The sequence below is a fragment of the Tiliqua scincoides genome, chromosome 4 (assembly GCF_035046505.1).
Source record: "Tiliqua scincoides isolate rTilSci1 chromosome 4, rTilSci1.hap2, whole genome shotgun sequence".
Classification (NCBI taxonomy): Eukaryota; Metazoa; Chordata; class Lepidosauria; order Squamata; family Scincidae; genus Tiliqua; species Tiliqua scincoides.
In genome coordinates this window covers 54,964,472-54,984,385 of record NC_089824.1, presented here as the reverse complement: position 1 = coordinate 54,984,385, position 19,914 = coordinate 54,964,472, and the positions used below count along the sequence as shown (strand labels likewise).

Genomic DNA, 19,914 nt, shown 5'->3' with positions numbered 1-19,914 from the left:
CACACACACACACACACACACACATACACACCATGTCAATTTGCTAACAACTTATTGCAGCAGCTCTCAAACTTTTAGCACTGGGACCCACTTTTTAGAATGTCCAGGACCCATTGGAAGTGATGTCATGGCCAGAAGAAGTGACATCATCAAGCAATTAAAAAATAAATATAAATATTTAAATTAAAATAAAATAATTAAATAAGGGGGAGCCAGTCTTGTTCCACCAAGTGAATCTACTCTGAAGTAAGTCCCATAGTGGTCAATGGGGCTTGCTCTCAGGAAAGTGTGGGTAGGATTGCAGCCTGTGAGCCCAAGCCTATGCATGTCTACTCAGAAGTAAGTCAGTGCCCAGTTTAAAGTTCTGTTTCAGGCACATCAGGATTAAGACCCATCTGGCTTCACAAGTGCAAAATAGAAAACTTTCCCCTTGCCATTCAAGCCTATTTTTTGTTCTTTTTAGGGTCCTTATCAGATCAGGACCCTTCTGGTGTCCTCACATTTTCCTTTGCCTGGCCTGACCACCAACCAAGGCATGTCTGCCTACGCACAAGTAAACATGACTGTGAGGCTGCTTTGCTTTCCATAAGGCTCCGCAGTTGGGAGGGAGGAACCTCCTTCTCCGGTGTTTTTGGGGGCTGCACTCATTGGATGAGGACCATTCTGATGTCCTTGGAGCCTCTTAGCCTCCCTCGACTAAGGCAAGTCCGCCTACTCACAAATAAACACGGCCACATGGCTTCATTTCAGGCTAAGACTCGCAGCTGGGGGGGAGCTTCTCGGGTGTTTGGGGTGGGCTGCATTCATTTTATCGGGACCATTCTGTTGTCATTGGATTCCTCTCAGTCTGCCCTTTCCGATGGACTATGGCAATTGTGCCTATTCATGAGTAAATGCGCAATACGGCTCACTTTCCATAAGGCTCCATGCATTTTTTCCTTCCGGTTTTTGGGCCATAACTTTTGAACAAAAGGAGCTGTTTCAATTCTGTTTTTTGCACTGCACTCCGCTGGCCGTTCCACATCCAACAGTGTATGGCATGACACGGTAGCTCCTAACCCCGCGATGTTAGCATGTCCTCGGCCTGCACCCCCCTAGCAACGCCTGTGTGTACTTGTGAGTGAACATAGTTGAAATTAAGCTATGGCAGACAAATATGGGCTTTATTTTTTTGGCAACTTTCTTTCATAAGATGAAATGAAATAAAAGATGGATAGGAATAATCCTCTAGTTGTTTTGCTCCTTTTCAGATTTGAGACTGAGCTTTGCTCAGAAAGTCTGCTAGTAGAAATAATTGCAGTTGATTTCTTTTTTTAAAACTGTGTTTGAACTATTAAAATGGTTTATTAAAACCTAACCAAGAAAGGTGAGATCCAGTTCAGATATTTTTTTTGGCTGCTTTCCTCTTTCCTGGAGGTTTCCTACTTATTTGATCAGTGAGTATCGTGTATGAACCGAAAGCTACAGATCTCAGCCCCATAGTTTTTAAAATATAGAAGGTATTCCTAAACTTTGTTATAGAAGGTGTTGACACCGAGGTTTGAGATTGTTCACGTTAATTCCTTGTACAAATAGATTATTTGTGAGTGAAGGAAGCAACCTAAGGAAAATCCCAAAAAGCTAAGGATTCTTGAAGCGTTCAGCCATATGATCAACCATCTAAATGTTTTTCCTAATGGTGTGGGTATAATGGACATGTGATAGAAGTTTAAACATTTGTGCTAAACATTTTCTTTTTAAAAAAAAATGTACTTACCATAGTTTTGTAATTTGTGTTTTGTAACTATGTTACCTAAAAGGAAGGTTCTCAATCAAGACTTGGAGCAGAGACGGTGGACATGGACTATACATATGTGAGTGATAGTGTTCTATTGAGAATGAAAAATCAAGAACGGAAGGAAGGAAGCAGTCCAGGTAAATCATTTTTTATATAGGTTCTCAGATTATCATAGGCGGAGTCAACAGCACTCACAGTTAAAATAACTGGGTATATTTTAACTGGCCATATATAAAATAACTGGCCATAAAATTCCAAAACAACTAGTTTTGTTTGATGAAATAAAAGCAGCACTTTATCCTACAATTGCTGTAATCATCAGGCATTCAAAGGCATTCAAATAGTCTTCTGTTAAAGAGACTATAGAAATAAATACTCTACTTCCTGAAGATAAGGCAAAGTCATTGCCTAACATCTACATATTTTAAATGGGATAATATATTTCTTTAACAAAAAGGAGTTGCTATGGGTGCAGTCCATTAAGCTCAATTGTTGCAAATCTTTTTATGGAGTATTTTGAGAATAAAGCACTAAGCAATTCTACCTACAAACCAAAACTGTGGTTATGTTATGTGGATGATGTTTTAGCAATATGGGGACACGATGATAATGCTTTACAACAATTTTTACAGTATTTTAATCAAATTAATCCATCTATAAAATTCACCTTAGAAATAGAGGAAGATGGAAAATTTCCATTTTTTGATATTTTAATATGCAAAAAGGAAGATGGCACCTTGGGATTCAGTGTATATTGAAAAAAGACTCATACTGATAGATATTTAAATAACAAATCTAACCATCACCTATCTCAAAAGAAAGTTTTAATTAAAACTTTATATACCAGGGCAGAACATATATGTGATTATGAATTTTTACCTAAAGAGAAACAACATCTAAGCCAAATGTTACAAGCTAATGTTACAAGCTAAGTGAATGGCATCTATAATGCTTTATATTTAAGGAGAAAAAGACAATCAGATTATGAAACGAGTTGCCTGTGCTATGTTACCATATCTGCAAGGTATTACAGACAGAATTAGCAAAATCCTTAGTAAGGTTAATATAAGAACTGTTTTTGTTCCTATTAAGATTGCTAATTTTTTAGGGAGTCCTAAAGATCCAATACATCCATGGCTGAACCCTGGTGTGTGTGTGTGTAATCTCCATGATGGAGATTGCTTTTGGATGCCTGATGATATCTACAGTAATTGTAGGATGTAATGTTGCTTTTAATTCATCAAACAAAACTAGTTGTTTTGCTGGTATACCCAGATATTTTAACTATAACTTATTTTTGTTTATTTGCCTAATTTAATAATAGAAGTGGATAACAGAATACGGTATTAGATTGGTTGATAACTAGCAATAACTATTGTGCATACAGGCAGCCCTATTGCTAGTAGCGTTTAACAGGGGGTAACAGAAATATTTGAGCAGTCCAACAGAATTTGCAACGATAAGAATCCGGGATTCATTGAGAAGATAAAAGGAAAAGAGGAGGGGACCCCAGCAGGGCACAAGCAGCCTAGCAAATGTAGAATAATAGCTTTAAAATTGTAGTCCTCTTCAGGTTGTAGAATTCGTGCAGGGTGGGTGGCAAGAAACCCTTAACCAGGCTTCCCTGTAAGCTGTGCAGCTGGAATAGAAGCATCATGCAGTTTCATTCTCAGTGCTCCAGAGCTCAACAATCAACAGATATCATCACTGAGCACTTCCAGAGCCACCACTGCGCAACCACAGCAGAGGTCCATGCATTTCCCTCAACAATTGGAGAGAACATTGCCCTTAGCCTCAAGAAATGTAGTGAGGGAAGTAGAAGTTTAGATACCAAAATGCCTGTTGGTCTGAAAGTAGGCCATAGACACAGTTATATTTTGTCACCCAGACCTTGGACTCTCTGTTAGATAGCCAACTGATGACCATAGCTTTGTTTTTAAAAAAAAAAGAAAGAGAATGCAAGCTGTGCAATTTTGAGAACAGGGGAACAATCTGAGTTCTGCCCTTCACACTCTGACAAATTTTTGACTGGAGTCATGTAATGTAAATGTACATTACATGTACTGTAAATAGAGGTACTTTGGAGACTTCAGTTGGTGCAAAGTGAGGCAGCTTCTTTCCAGAGCTGGTATTAACCTAATTCTTTACAATCATCACTGATCACTATTTCATTTCCAAGCAAATTTCGAATTGCTAGTTTTGATGTATTAAGGTCTAGGTTGCCTCAGAGACTGTCTACCAAATATATACTATCCTGGGAATTGAGATATTGAGAGTTAATTATTCAGCTATCACCATTGTCAGTGATTAGACTAACCATAGAGCTTTTTCAGTAATGGTATCAGTATTTTGGAATGTTGGGGTGTGATAGCGGATGAATAAATGTTAGACAAGCTTGGTTTTAGAATGCCCTCCCTAATGAGAACTAATAGAACCATTCACTTGTCACTTTTAAATTGCTTTTTGAAAATTTCCTTTTCCACTAAGCTGTTGTATTTACACTAAGTCCCCAACGTACATAAAAGTTCCATTATGGAGATTTATCTGGAAGTTGAAGTACCTCAAAACAGCTTGCTCTTGCTTGCCCAGTGCTATTGTGCCTCTGCAAAAGCTCCAATACAGCCACCTATAATTCACGGTGCTGGTGTATGTAGTTGATTTGTTTGAGTTGTGCTGCTATTGTCTTTTAATTTTATGTTTGTAGAAGGAGAGAGAAGAAAAAATGACACCTTTGTAGAAATGTTTGACCGGACATCGCATGAAGAATATGAATCCTTTATAGAAGATGACAATCGGGATACCTCTCAGGAAGAAGAGGAAGAAAATAAGGAAATGTCAACAGTAAAGACAAACCTACAAAGTAGTTATTTGTTTTTAGTTTTTTGTCTAAGTGAAAATGAGTAATAACTTTATTTTGAATGATTATTTTTTCAAACTAATTTTGGTATTTGAGAAAAGTGGATAGTTCTGAAGTTCTAAGAAATCTATAGGTAACTGCATCTAAGTTTCTTCAGTTAAATTAATGGCAACACTATGCTCTGTAGCAGTATTTAAATCTATAATATATATTTTCAGGGTCCAGACACAAGCAAGATAAAACTGAGCAGAAGACTTTTGTGGAACCATATTTTAAAAGTGATGAAAGGTATGTGCAGTATTTTGTAAATAAGAAGGAACTCAGTCAGATGTTTGCAGTACACAGAAGTAACTTGCACTTTTTTCCGTCCAAGTGATTACATGGCAAATTGGAAGTTTGTAGTTTAAAAATAAACTATAGGAAGTTTAATAAAGAAGGTAAATTGCAAGGAAAAAGTACATTTATTTTATGGGATATTTGTTGGTTTCACATGAAGGAAATAAAACTTATTTCATTGCATATTTCAAGCAATGTTCTGCAGTACAATGTATGCTAATCTGAGAGGAGATTAGTGAACCTATAATGTTATGTAGATAAGAATCTACTCCTTTAATGTCGAACTCTAGATTTGATGCCAAGAGGTCTGTAGCCAAAACAGGACCACCCACAGATGACAGGGGAGGTACCTAAATGTAAATAATTCCTTAGAAATAGGCAGAGTTTCAAAAATTCTCAAAAAAAGTATGTCTAAGGGACAACCTCCCTGCCCCCCCCCACCCTATTCTGCTTGGAGAAAACAGAGGTTTATGATCCCTTAAGGGGGGATTCCTAGAAAGACTAAATACAACTTAGCACAGTCATTTCCTGCCAAGAGCTGGGTGGGACCAGACAAGAGGAGAACATTTATTTTGAAGGGAGGGAAAGGAGAAAGTTGGAGAGAGGCGGACAGAGAAAGCAAGCAAGGCTGAGCCAAGCCATGCTGGTTGAAAACAAAGTGAATAAGTGCTGCAGCTTTTACTATGGGATCAGGGATCAGGGCATGTGTTAATATGTTTTTATTTGTTTTAAATTATGTTTTTAATATGTTGTAAGCCGCCTTGAGTCCCTTCGGGGAGAAAGGCAGGGTAAAAATAAAGTTGTTGTTGTTGTTGTTAATAATAATTATTTGGTTACTCTGAAGAAAGCCCACAGAGTCCTGTGGGACTTCCAGGAAGATATGGGCAGTAAGCTGAAAAAAGGATGTAGGGGGAGGCATAAAAGCCCATGCAGCCTATCAGCTTGATCCTGGGTATACACACAATCTAGTAAAGTTGGGAGGTATCTTTAAGATCATCTCATCTAATCTTCTGTTCAAAATAGGTGTAGGTTCCACTACAGTACTCCTGACAGGTGGCCATCCAGCCTCTACTTAAAACTTCCAATGAAAGAGAGCCCACAGGTGAATCAGGCAGACTGTTCCAGTGCCAGACAGACAAACTTCTTCCTCATATCTAGCCTGAAGCTATTCCAGCTGCAATTACAACCTATTGATTCTAGGTCTGCCCTCAGGAACCAGTGAAGTAAGCCCTCCCCTTCTTCTGTGCAACAGCCCTTAAGATACTTTTAAGATGATGATCATAGCTCCCTTTTAGTCTTGTCTTCTCCAGGTTAAACATGGCAAGCTCTTTTAAATGTTCCCCATGACCCAATCCTATTCCCCATGGTCACTGGTGTAACTAGCATTGCAGTGATAGAGGCTGCTTTATGGAAATCACAAAACAATCTCTGCAGGTGTGCACCACAGGTGTGCTGCCAGGAAGGCTGGAGCAGCTTCCTGTGTGCTGGTAGCCAGCTGAAGATCCAGTGGCCCAGACAAGCGAATTCAGGGGGTTAGAGGGAGGTGGGAAGGTGGTGGAATGAGGTGGGGGTGGGCAGTGATGAAGACAGGAGAGAGGGCAGATCAGGCCTGGGAGCGGGCAGGCTTGCTAGCAGTATCCGCCAAACCCTTCCCTGACCCGATCCACCTTCACAGATCAATGCGGATGTGCGCAGCAGTATCTTGCTGGCGCAGGTCCGAGTTTACCCATAGCTACCATTAAAGCTGTGATGGAAATACGCAAGGTCCCTTGAGGAGATAGGGTGTGGTGTCATCAGTGGCCTCTTGCTCTGGCAGGCAAGCATGGGTTTAACACCAGGGCCTTAGACTGCAGTGAGTGTGCTGCACAGCTGCAGCCTCTTGACGGCAACAGGGCCCTCAGGGATAAAAGTAGCACCTGATGAAGGGAGAGTTTGGTGGGTAGTAGAAGGTGGAGAGCTTGAGGAAGGAAGTGAATTAATGGACTGAAGAACTAATGACTGATGGAGTATTTGAACTGCTGATGGACTAACTGACTAAAGGACAGATGAGTGAATGGACTTTGGAGACTTTGGAGATTGGTGTGTGGCTGCCACGCCCAAGACCTGCTGAGGACCAAGGTGCTGCTGTGGTGGCAGGAGGAGCTGCTGGGCAGGAGAGGGGAAAAAGGAGGACCTCTGTAGGTTGAACAGGCGAGCTACCCTGGTGGTGGTGTCCAGCAGTGCTGCAGGGCAGAAATAGGGCCATTGTTGGGGAAAGAAGGGGAGCTAATTAGCTTAAAGTGGGCATAATTCTCTAAGTGAAGCTTGAACTGGGAATCTGGCAAAAAATGGAATTCCTTACCTGGGAATATCCTGTTCTTGAAAGGGGGAGGGGGGCATTCTTCACTATGTGGGTATACCCCTCCCATTACATGAGACAGGGCAGGATTTGATTGGTGCTTCCTCCTCTAGTGGGAGGGCATTCCAACACAGTCAGGGACTGCAGAGCAAAGGTTGAGATCCTCCCATATCGTCCTGCCAACACCATCTTGCAGCCTGCAGCGGGCTGCTTCTGTAACTAGAAAAAACCACTGGGCGAAAATACCCTGGCAGGATATAAAGGTAAAAAGACAGAAAAACAACAGGGGCTCTGTGTGTATAACAGAACTAGAGAAGAAGAGAACCCATAACAGTTGAGAACAAGATCCTGGCCTCAGGAAACCCTAACTGACTAGACTGTGACGCAGTATCCAACAGTGAAAGGCCGCTGTGACCCCGAAAGGTGGGCAGAATGCAGTACTGCAGAGGAAGGAAAGGGCCACAATGGGCACATCCACCAGGGGAAGCTTAAGGGATTGCATCACTGTCAGAGAGTACAGTCTACCAATTAACAAACTGTGCTTTAACTGCCCTGGTTTGCTCCATTCCCTATCCAGAACTCATTGGAATGAGTCTGGAAAAGGGACCATTTCTGGCTTGCTTGGCCCCTGAGGGAAAAGTTGCCTGGGCTTAGCAGAAGCCAGGTCCTTGTCGGGGTCAGATAGAGGAGGGGTTGAAAGATTGAGGGATTGAAATGCTTTCCCCATCATTCTGGGGAAAAAATCAACAGGGAAAAGCCTGTCAAATTTGTGTCCCAAGTCTTCCTCTGTGTCCTCCCCAGACAGCTCCCCCTTCTCCTTGTCTGTGTTAGAAGAGGATGAGCTAAGATCCTGGCAGGAATAGGCTCTGTGCTTACCCTTCCCTCATCCTTTATCCTTTTCATAATTATCCGTTATTGTTAGGTAGTCATTGTGTCCTTTTGTTATTGGTTTTACTGGATTGTGGTTTGCTTATACATATACCAAATCTGTTTCCAACTTGTAGAGAGTGAGAAAGATGAAAAGCAAACAACTGCAACTACTCCTGTCATCTGTTGGGTTAACACAGGATGCTGTCCATTGTGCAGTGTTGCTTCTCAGCCTGTGTTCATATCGCTTGGTCTAGTTTAACACCTAGTAAATGGCAGCATTTACTTGTGACTGGAAATATGCAGTGCCTCTGCCAATTATGTCTTTATGCAAGAGTAATTGTCATCCTCTTTGTGTGATACTATTATTGTGGCCACCTGTCTTATTAATGACATATGTACATATGTATATATTATAGTATATATGTACATATAGTATATATGTACTATAAACATAAAGATGGGAAGAAGTTCAGAATATGCCATGACAGTGTGGCATTATCCTGCTGTATTTTCTGTATAATCTGCGGGGGCTTGTTTTTGAAATAATGCGGTAAATTAGCTGCTAAGTTGCTAACAAATAAGAGCTTCCTTGTGTGTGTGTGTGTGTGTGTGTGTGTGTGTGTGTGTTCGCTAAAGCCAAAAGAGACAAAGAAAATATGTTTACTAAGCTTCTAAGGCTGCTGTGGTTGCACGTCATGTAAAATTCCTTCTGTTTGGTGGCAAGGACTGAAGAACATTCTGGTGCTTGGAAAAAGTGTTGTGGAAGGTAGAAGATGGAGACTCCTGAATCTTTTCTGAGTGGAAAGAGACTTCTGCTTGCTCTGAGAGAGAGAGCTGTCCCCATGTGCTTGATTTTCAAGACATGTAATCCCCTCGTAAATAGAGAACTGTGTGTGTATTTTCAGTATCAAGTTTAACTCCTTGCATATTCTCTATTTTCCAGGAGGAACACTGTGTTAGATTTTCCGCATGTTGAGGTTGTCCGTAAGAAAGAGGAAAGAAGACGATTACCTGGTCATGTGTGCAAAGAATGTCAGCTAGTGAGTAAATTATTTTCCTTGGTGCTATGGGCCTGAGAGACCTTTTTTTTGTAGGATAGTCTAACTTGGTCCTAAATTTCAAACTGAAAAAAACTTACCTGTAATATAAAGAGGTAAGTGCAATATGTTGGAGAATTTAAATCAGTCTTATATTCTTGAGAGAAGCCTATTGTTTTCTCCCTAATTTTCACATTAAACAGTTTTTTAAATCCAGTTTCATCTTTTCAAAAGACCACATTAATATGTTTCTGAAATGGAACCTTTAAATGTGGACCTTAATAAATCTTTATTAGACTTTTCTATATTTACACATACACAAAATTAATTTATTGCCCATTGTGAAACTAAATTCTCTGTTCCAAAATATGTGCAATCAAGAAGGCTTGAATAAAAACAGTTCAGAAAAGCGGCTCTGTATCTATTGCCAAAAGTTGTGTGAACAATTTTAATTTCCTGTCTATGCACAGTGTAACCTCCTCATCTCCAGGAATTCAGTTTTTGTTACATTTTGGCAAGTTACTCATAGTAGTAACTGAGACTGGAAACATTCGGAAGACTTTTTTTATAATGAAGAAATGTTAAGTATAAGGATAGTATCTTTAAGCATTTATAGAAAGGAGCTTTTAGCATAAACAATTCAAAGGAATGTTTTCACAAAAGCATGTGGAATGTCAGCAATGGCATTGCACCAAAATGATGGAATAAGAGGCAGAAGTCTTTTAAATCAGGGTGAAACTAGATGGGAAAGTTGTACTTAAATAAAATAGAATGTGGGTATCTTTGTTAGCTACTTTTAGTTCATTTTCAAAGCACAAGGAAGTGTCTGGGATTGGATCTGAGTAATAATTTCTGTTACAGCTATTCTGTTGCATAAGGGCTAACTTATTGCATCAGACTAAGGTTCATCTACTACAAAAGAAAATGCAGTCAGGTAATGCGGAACAAGCGCCCGTGGAAACTTACCAGCAAGGTTTAATGGTAGTGACCATCCTATGTTTGCCTCCAACATCTGGCATTCAGAAAAGAATTTAATGTGGTAGTTTCATTTACTTATACCTCTGTCTTCATTGATAGGCCTTTCCTTTCATTATCACATCTTGAGCTAGTGAATTCCATAAATTAGTCCTGCGTTGTTTCAAGGAGTGCTTTCTGTTTTTTCTCTTTTGAACTTACCTATCACAAAAAGATCATGGGAACAGGCCTATTAAAAGGGATTTTGTGCAGAACTGCATTGTTCCTCTATGTTTTGTACTGTTGTGTGAGGAGGTAGCATGTAGTCCAGTCTAGTAGCCATTGACAGACCTATCCTCCATGAATTAGTCCAGTTCCCTTTTAAAGTCTTCCAAGTCAGCGTAAACTAATAAACTATCTGATTTAAGATTTCCTTTTGTCTGCCTTAAATCTCCTGTCAATCGATTTCATTGAGTGACCCCCCCAGTTTCAAAATTGTGAGAGAAAAAATGTCTCTTCCCACAGCATGCATATTTTTATAAGCCTCAGTTGTGTCTCTCCTTAACTACTTTTTTCCAAGCTAAAAAGCCCCATACACTGAGCTTGTCCTTGTAAGGAAGATGCTTTAGCCTCTTTGATCAGTTTGGTTACCCTCTTTTGCACCTTTTCCAGCTCTCCAATGTCTGTCTTCGATGTGCAGAGATCAAACTGTACATAGTATTCAAAATGTTACCATTCCAAAGATTTGAATAGGAACATTAAAATATTAGCAGTTTTTCATCTCAATCCTAAAGAACTGGGCTGTTCAAGTTCACCACCACAAACTACAGCAGTGCCAGAGGTCTGTTGTCACTGATGGCTGCCTCCAGCAGCAAGGATAAGCCAGTGGTGGGGGCAGAGAGTGGCTGAGAGTGGGCGGAACAGAGCAGAGAGGGGGCAGGCAGAAAGTGAAACAGCAGAAAGAGGAAGCAGATCTTAGCAGCACTAGCTTTCTCCAGATCCTAACTCCATTTCCTGTCCCCTTTCCTTACTCACCTCATACCTGTGCCAACAAAGTAGCTGGCACAGATCCAATGTGACCAATTGGAATAATGGAGGTTTATGCTTGGGACAAATGTTCCTCCATGACTCTCCTACCCACCCAGCCCCCACGTGCTCCTTTGACATGGCTACATCAGCGGCCGGGTGTTTAATTAGGAATGGGCACTTATTCTTGTTCCCGTTCCTAAACACTTTTAGCAAGGAATTTTGCCTTCTCCACAGCTGCTGATGATTGCTCCACAATCAGCTGCTGCTGATTGATGTTTCATTGAGCTATGCATCACAACCCCAAGATCTCTTTCGTGGTTTGTCACTGACAGCTCGCACCCCTCTCATCTGTGTATATGTGAAGCTGACATTTTTACCCCAGTGTGCATCACTTTCCACTTACTTACATTGGACAGTTGCCTTTTGGTTGCTCATTCATTCAGTCTGGAGAGTTCCTTTCAGAGAACAAACAATCTTCTTTGGTTTTTCCCACTCTGAATAGTTTGATATCATCTGAAAATCTGACTACCTCACTGTGTACCCTAACTTCAGATCATTTATGAGTAGATTCAAATGCACTGGTTTTAATATAGATCAGGAGAGGGGATGTCTTCCCTTCACTGTGAAAACTGCATGCTTCCTACTCTCTGTTGTTTATACTGTAACCAGTTACCAGTCCACAAAAGGAACTGTCCTCTTATTCCATGACTGCCAGGACCCTTCAGTGAGGGACTTTGTCAAAAGCTTTTTGAAAGTCCAGGTATACACTGTCAGCTGGATCACCTACGCACACATGCCTGTTGACATTCTCAAAAAAACTCTCTAATTTTAGTGAGACAGCACTTAATCTTGAAATGACATGTTTGATCCTGATAGGAAAGAGTGTTTCCTGCTTGGCCAGTTCTGGTTTGGAAAGGCAGAGAGCTCCGCCTCCTGGTGAGACCAAAGTCTGACTGTCTTTCATCCAGATACTAACCTGGCTGAGAGACTGACCTCTGTAGCCCTGAGGTCAGAAATTTACAGCAAGTAAACATTTTTCTTTCTTTGCTGCTCCCTTAAACCCATCTGTGCTCATGAGTGTACTCATGCAACATATAGGGGCTGCCTGTAGGATGTGTGGGAAGATATGGGTTAAACACTTTTTTTTCTTAATTCCCTTTTGCTTATTTCCTTCTAACAACTTCTCCTAACAAAAGGACTGCACAGGTTCAGTATCTGTTCACACATGCTACTTGGTTTCTTATCATCTGCACTTGGTGATTGATTGATTGAATGTATGAACTGACTCCATCCAAAAACACTGTGTTGGATGCAAAATGTTTATGTGGTAGTTGGTCTGTAAGTGCTCTTTCACACATGCAGTTTATTCCTTGATAGTGCAGACAATAAGTGAAGGATATGTCCTTGTAAACCAGTCTTAAACCTTCAATGCATTTTTAATTACCCATTTGCAGAGACTAATTTTCTTCCAAGTAAAGTCTTTAAGGGCGCAATCCTAACCCCTGACATAAGGGCAATGAAACTCCAAGGTAAGGTAACAAACATTCCCTTACTTTGAGGAGGCCTCTGTGAGTGACACCCAACTGCAGAATGCAGCACATGTCCCATTGGTACCGCTATGCCAGTGCAGGAAAGCACTGACATAAGGGGTTAGGATTGCGCCCTAATTTGTTTTCTGTCTTCTTGGCATGCCCTTTTTGTCACAGTGGGTTAGACCCCCTTTTTACAATCCAGTTCTGTTTGGAATTTCCAAGGCTGTCAAATGTCTAGCTCAGCCAGATTTATCCATGAGGGAGAGATTTCTGGATGCATAAAAATTATGTCTGCATCATACTGTTCTGGCTATGACTAGAAGCACAACATATTATGCTAGAAGACATCAGCAAAGAGGATTGTAATTCTTTCCTTGCTTAATGTACTCAAGAACCTCTAAAGTGAGCCTTATGTGTGTCTGTGAATCAACTTTGTGTGTCTGTGCTCAACTATTATTCAGGTCAGTTGAAAGGTACAGCACATTATTTTCAACACTGTAGAATTATCAAGCTGTAAAGGAACTGAAGGTCACCTAGACCACAGTGCCCTAAAGCAAAAAAGCCTTTGTATCCAAATATTTCTAAAGAGACGATTATGAAGCACTTCTGTACATTTGGAAGTGTTGTATCCATATAGGAATAATAATAAGAGGGCAACAGTGTTGATTCTAATGGGGGTTTATAAATTACTCTGTCAGAAACTAATGGCACCATTCTGTGCTTATCCACTCAGAAATAAGTCCCACTGAGTTCAGTGGGGCTTAATCCCAAGTAAGTATATACAGGATTGTAGCCTAAGGCCAGTGCAGGAGGAATGGGGCAGGGTAGCACTTCTAACCCAGGTACTTCATTAAAAATGCAGTCTAAGGCATGTTTACTCTGAAGCGTGTTTTACTGTGTTCAATGAGGCTTACTCTCAGGTAAGTATGCATAGGATTGCAGCCTGATGGGCCGTAAGTCCAATTGAACAGAATGTGGCTTATTTCTGAGTAAATATGAATTTGTACTAAAACGGGTATTGTGAATTAGCCCAGAGTTTGTTGTTTTAATTAAAATAGTGTAATTTCACTGCATAAACTAGTCTTTTCTGTGCCATGAGCTACCTTTCTACAGTTTTCTTTCACCTGGAAAATTGTCCAAGCATGGAATGAGATCTAATGCATCCCTAAGTGTGTCTTACCACACATGGGACACAAAGGATAGAGGGAATTTATGGGACCAATGGTCAGGATTGCCAAAGGCCAAGGTTACTGATCGGAGTCTGCTGGGATGAGGCTTGCATTGTTGCTGGGATTGTGGACCTACATGGACAAAAGACCGCAATCTTCTGGTTCAAAGGTTTGGAAGAAAGGAAGAAAAGGGTTTGAAAAGCAAACTCTAGAGGATTAGGCAATAGCCTTAGCTAGTTCCAGAAAGGGAAGCAAAGCAAGACAGCTGAGATTGCTTTCCCAGGGCAAACGTTCCTTAACACACAGCTCAACAGACTTAGGGGAAGGATGTTGGGAAGAAAGGAGAAAGGCAAGAAGCAAAAGACTGGTTTGATACTATCCAGTGTACCTAATGACACAGTAGTTCTTTGGATAGCATTTGGATAACATTTGAAAAGCGGAAAGGATGGGACTGCTTACTCAGCACCAACAGGTAACTGAGCAATCTGCAAGCAGCAGCAGAAGGAAGAGGAAGGGGAACGAGAGAAACGCAAGGGGCCTGTGACCCAGTTTTTTACAACTAAAATTCCTGTATTTTAGAGGCTTTTAGAGAAATACCCTCTGTTTTGCATCCTGAAGAGGGTACAACAGAGGACTGCTTGAATTTACAATTAAGTTGGTGAGGGAAACCAAGGTTGAAGACACTTGTTTAGTGATCAGTAATAACGTGTTTACTCCAAAGTCAGGAAATTCCCAATATATGGCCTTGTATAAAAATATGAATTTGCTGACCAAGCAAGGTGTGGCTGTAATTTTCCAAAAGACAAGGGTTCTTTTAAGCCAACCAATAAGACAGAGAGGTTACTCTGATGAATCAGTTTGGTCTTTTCCCTAACAGTCTGTGGGACCCAAGGCTTCCATGACATCAGCCCAAACAAAATGTCCCGATACTGTTCTGGGTTATGCTCACTTCACTATGTTACCAAAAGGGCTGTTTTGTATAGGGGAATAATTGCACTGCCCTTATTGGAAACGTCAGGACCATAGGCTGGATAACAAAACGGCATAATGCAGAGAAATTCCCTTTTAGCTTAAGGAGGAGACTGAGAGAAAGATAACTTTTAATAAAAGATTAGATTTTTATTACAAAGCACACAGGTAAACATAATGCACATGGGAAAATGATGAGTCTTGGTCCTAGTACTTGCATCTTGTGTATCTAGCTTTATGGTGGTTGCATGTGAAAAGTATTTGGTGCATCCGAGGAAATTAGGAAAAGGGAACGGTTGTAGGGAAGGATTTTAGGGGTCCCTGATCTGCCAAACCCAGTTGCTGACTAAAGATGGGGAGAGAAGGGGAGGAAAAAGGGGGGGAAGAAGGGAAAAGGTTCCAGACACAGATAGTTACCTTTCTTGTAGAGCAGTTGGATGGGGGGGGGGGGAAGAGTCCTGGGAGGAGGACCTTCTGCCTTGGGGGAGAGTCAGAGAGAGAGAGAGCATGTGGCAGCCCTCTCTTAAAAAAGGTTTTTGCTGACCTGGATGTGACCTAGCTGACCTGGATGTGCTTGCTTACTACACACAGTGGGGTACCTGGAATATGTAAAACATTGAAAGGATTATCAGCTAATGGCTGGCTTCCTAGCTGGGGGAACTTACACAATAATAAGAATACAGCAACCCAGGAAGACAATTCAGATTTGCATAGAGTACTTAAGCAGTGATTGAGTTACAACAATACAATGAATACAGTAATGTAAAACAATAGGGGACACTTAAGCAATGATTTACTATGCCAGACTTCTTGACCCTAGAGAGGTGGATGTTGTAACCTTGTGACTTGACCGGATTGTGGCCTGTGTGCTGAGGTTCAGCCTGCATGATTTTTTTTAGTCCATAGTAACATAACCAGATATAAAATCACACCTAAGGAAAAAGGGGACTTTCACATAACAACTAGCACTCCGCAACATGTACACATGTAAACAAAATATATCAGGCAATATTCAGTAGAGGTGAGGGGGCCAAGATGAGCCAATGGAAGACCATCAAGGAGGAGGTTGCAGTAGTCAAGACTAGAGTTTTTGCCAAGGGAGCAGAGAGGATGATAGAAAGCTGCTAGACTGAATCAGACCATTGATCCATCTCTAAGTCACCACAGACTAGCAGTGGCTCTCCTGGGTTTCAGACAACATTTTTTCCTCTGCTGTACTTGGTGATGCAGGGATTGAATTGGAACCTTGTGCATGGAAAGCACATGCTCTAGCACTAAGCCAAAGCCCTTCCTCCCCCACATTCATTCTGTTACCATGTCATGTTCTTTATTTCTGACCAATATTGCAATAAATCAGACATTCAGGGGCAAGATAGACACAGAAGTGGTGCATGGAACATTTTCTCCACCTGAAAAACAAAATGTGGAGATCAACCATAGGACAAAGACCTAAAATATATGCAGATGCCTTTCAGTTCTTGCACCCAGTTGCATATTAGCATGTGTTCCTGAGGGGTACACTCATTGCTTTTAGGTTTTCTACTTCAGATATTTTGTAATATTGAGGTTCTGCAGTGTCTCTTAGTATTATGCAGATATTCCAGAAGAAGAGAGAGAAAAGAAGTTAGCTATGTGTTCAAGACATCGATCTCGTTACGTTCCTCCCGATACACCAGACAATTTCTGGGAGGTTGGATTCCCTTCTACTCAAATGTGTGTTGAAAGAGGTAAATATGTCAAGTAATGACTTGTGAAAATGAAATGGTAAACAAACCGAAACCAAGTTCTGTCTCTTTGATGCTTGATCAATATTGTATAGTTATGAATAATGCAGAAATCAGAAGTACCTACTCACAGATCTAAGGAAAAAAGTTGTATTCTTTTCATGGTTTGCTTGTTTAAACTTTTGGCATTTGTCTCTTATATTCCACATGCTTAATAAAGGCTTCCTTTACGTGAGAACAGAACCAAAAACTTCTGATGTGTTTAGGATATGAAGCATGTATAATAGTCTGCTGGGGGGAAAGAGAAATAAACACATGAATTTCTAGGAGTAAAATATATAGCCCAGACCTTTTAAACATATACATATTCAAATATATCTTTATTGATACACCAGCACAAAAATGGCTGCTGCTGTATCCTGCAGGGCTAGAGCAGTCACCAGAGTCTCCTTGGAATAAGAAAACATTAGTTCCCTTACCCCAAGTTGAGCCCTGCTGGTGCCTCTTGTTTAGAGGACGTAGCACCGAGGAGGACTGTGTTGGGTAGCTCAGCTCTAGATGGGGCATTGGATTCCATGGCAGCCTCTGCTACTATCCTTCCCCCTTTCCAGGCCCGATCCTTCCTTTGACTTGCCCTCCCTCCACCCAGTTCTGCATCTGCACTCCATCCCCCACCCAAGAAGCCTCCCCACCAGTCAGCAGGGACACTTACCACCTAGCGCTCCAGTCCCATGTTGTTCTGGCGCCGAGGCACAGTGCCAACTGGTGCTGGCCTCTCTGAAGACACTAAGTGTTTCCTAGCAGCAAGAAGTACCTTATGGCACTTTTACAACACCCAGCACCAGCAGTGTAAGCACATCGCTCTAGGGACATAGGACTGGGCCCTTAAACATTTTATATATGCATCCTGTCTCCTTCTAAGATGTTCACTAATTGTTATAAAAGTAATCAATCATATTTAGCATTTGAGTACTTTTCCTAAGTGCTGGAAATTCTTCACAAGCATGCTATCAGTAAGAACAACCCTATTTGGTAGACCAGTGTCATAATCTCCCTGTTTCAGATGCAGGGCTGACACTGGGAGATAGTAACTTGTCTAACACCATCCAGTGAGTTTATGACAAGCAAGAACTGAATCAGGATTTATGCTCATGCTTAAAGCCACTGCGTTATACCAGCAAAGTTTCCTAAACTTCTTAGAAAGTCTGAAAAAATGTAGCATCAAAAATACTTCCCTATTTGCTCACAGAAAATTGTTTTGCATTTAGAAATAGAAGTTGTCCCATAATGGCTGTTAAGCTTAAACTGGCAGATAGCATGGCCTTCTGCTTGACCACAGGCAGCATGTTGTAATAATTCCACATGCACACACTTCCTAGTCACACTTGGCTGAAATCCAGGATACTTATTTCTGATCCTGGCATACGAAATCAGAAGTTGCTTTCAAGTGCAACTCTTAAAATTATTATAGTCAGAGAAATCACATAGGTTGTAAATAGTTTTATAGCCTTATCCTAGACAATGTGTTTGGATACAAATTTTGTGCATTTTAGTGTGTATGAACTCTGAAAGGAGGTAGTGCAGGGCTTTTCAAACTGGGGCATTGAGACGCCCCAGCCTGAGGGCCCTGGCCTCTGCCCCCTTAAGGGGCAGGGGCAGCAAGGAGGCAGCAACACGATCCCCAGGATCAGGGGACTGCAGGGGCTTGGCTGTACTTGCCAGAGCCTGCTGCAGCCTCCTGGGCGTGTGGGGAGCCTTGTGCGACCGTCTGCAGGGCTCCTTGAAGCTTAAGAAGTGAAAGAGGAGTGATCGCACTCCTCTTCCGGTTTTGCGGAGGTTGCAAAATCCGATGAGAGAAAGGGGTCAAGGGAGGCTGCTGCTGGAAGGGATAGGATCCAGCATGCACTATCCCTCCTGCTGCTTCCCCACCCAGTTTCATTTGCTCCCTGCCTCCATTCCACTCTCTCTCCACCCTGTCATTCCTCCCTGCTGGCTTACCTTGCCTCCAGCAGGTGGCCAGAGATCTGGCAATGTGCACTGGAAGGCTCTAACCTTCCTGCTGGAGCACACTTTTCAGCTGCTTTGCAGCAGCCAGCACTCGTGGAACACGTGTTCCCCAACAGGGTAGTCCAGTTGAATTTGGCTGTCCATTGATTTTCAAAATAGCCCTAAGGTGTTTTTTTTTTTACTTCTTACTAGCATGCTCTGTTTTTTTAGGATACTGTTGTAATTTTCTTGCTTTTATTTAACATGTAATTCTTTGTGTGAAGACACTCTACTGTATCTAAATATAGAAATAATGTAAACTTAATGTATTTTAAGTAGAAAACTCTCAGTGCAGTTTACTAGTGTTTTCTCTGGCACTAACCATATGTTGAAATGTGATCCTTTATACATTTTTTTAGGTTATATAAAAGAGGATCTTGCTCCCTGCCCTCGTCCTAAAAGAAGGCAGCCTTATAATGTGATGTTTTCTCCAAAAGGCAAAGAACAAAAAACATAACTGAGGAATGGATAAAATTGAAGTAGAAGTACTTTGTGTCTGATTATATTTATAACCTGTGGAAAAGAGAAATAAAAGTACCACAGGGGAAGAATGTCGACCCTACGAAGATAAATGATTTGGAGAATTAAGGAACTGACTTCCTTTTTAGCTGTCATTTGAAAATCATGGACCCTAAATACAACTATTTAATGTACATATGTTTATGTTTTGTATTTGTGATAGTGTTTCTCAGCCTAATTTTGCACCTTTTTAGTTTGGACATCCTATTACTCTTCCATGTTATATCTGCTGTTCAGCTCCCTATTGGCTGTAAGTTTGGTGTAAGTTGCTATGACTTCTGGCTGTCAATTTGGTATAAGTTGCTATGACTTCTTTCAGCCAAGCAAAGTTGCAGCTAATCACTTCAGGTCTAGAAGATTCCCTTGATTTCTTTAGTTGGAACCTTAGAGGGTGCTTCCATTTTGCACTGGATAACTTAAAGAATTTGTAATCACCTTCCTTTTTTGTAATAATTGTTGAAAAAATTAATAAAAATGAATTTTCTTAATTATTACTCTCTGCATCAGTTTTTTCCCCTCCAAAAAAGGCTTTCATTTCTATTGTGATTTTTGGTTTAGATATCTAATTGTACCACTTGTGAGATTGACAGTGTGATATGAATTCTCCAATGGTTCCAGAGTAGCTCGATTTTTGCATGTGTGGAAGCTCCCCTTCTTGGTAGTAGGCAGGGTTATATGATCTGAACACCAAGGGAATGGGCTCTTTGCTGGGCTCTTGCCAAGCAGCGTTATTTGCAGCAGTTTCACTTCATTTATT

The 19,914-nt window shown here is 41.0% G+C and overlaps 1 protein-coding gene across 4 annotated transcripts in view; it reads left to right on the top strand.

Annotated features, from left to right (window-relative positions):
- RBBP8 (RB binding protein 8, endonuclease) overlaps window positions 1–19,591 on the top strand; it is a 55,268-nt gene extending 35,677 nt beyond the window's left edge. For 2 of the 4 annotated variants that reach the window (XM_066623571.1, XM_066623572.1), the window contains exons 14-19: window positions 1,800–1,914; window positions 4,482–4,637; window positions 4,853–4,922; window positions 9,122–9,218; window positions 16,454–16,595; window positions 18,998–19,591. In XM_066623571.1, coding sequence (XP_066479668.1) covers window positions 1,800–1,914; window positions 4,482–4,637; window positions 4,853–4,922; window positions 9,122–9,218; window positions 16,454–16,595; window positions 18,998–19,095 — 678 coding nt within the window. In that variant the 3' untranslated portion in view covers window positions 19,096–19,591. Of the gene's footprint in view, window positions 1–1,799; window positions 1,915–4,481; window positions 4,638–4,852; window positions 4,923–9,121; window positions 9,219–16,443; window positions 16,596–18,997 lie in introns of all 4 variants that reach the window. The other 2 variants (XM_066623574.1, XM_066623575.1) reach the window with 2 other exon arrangements.
- Window positions 19,592–19,914: the final 323 nt, after the last annotated feature.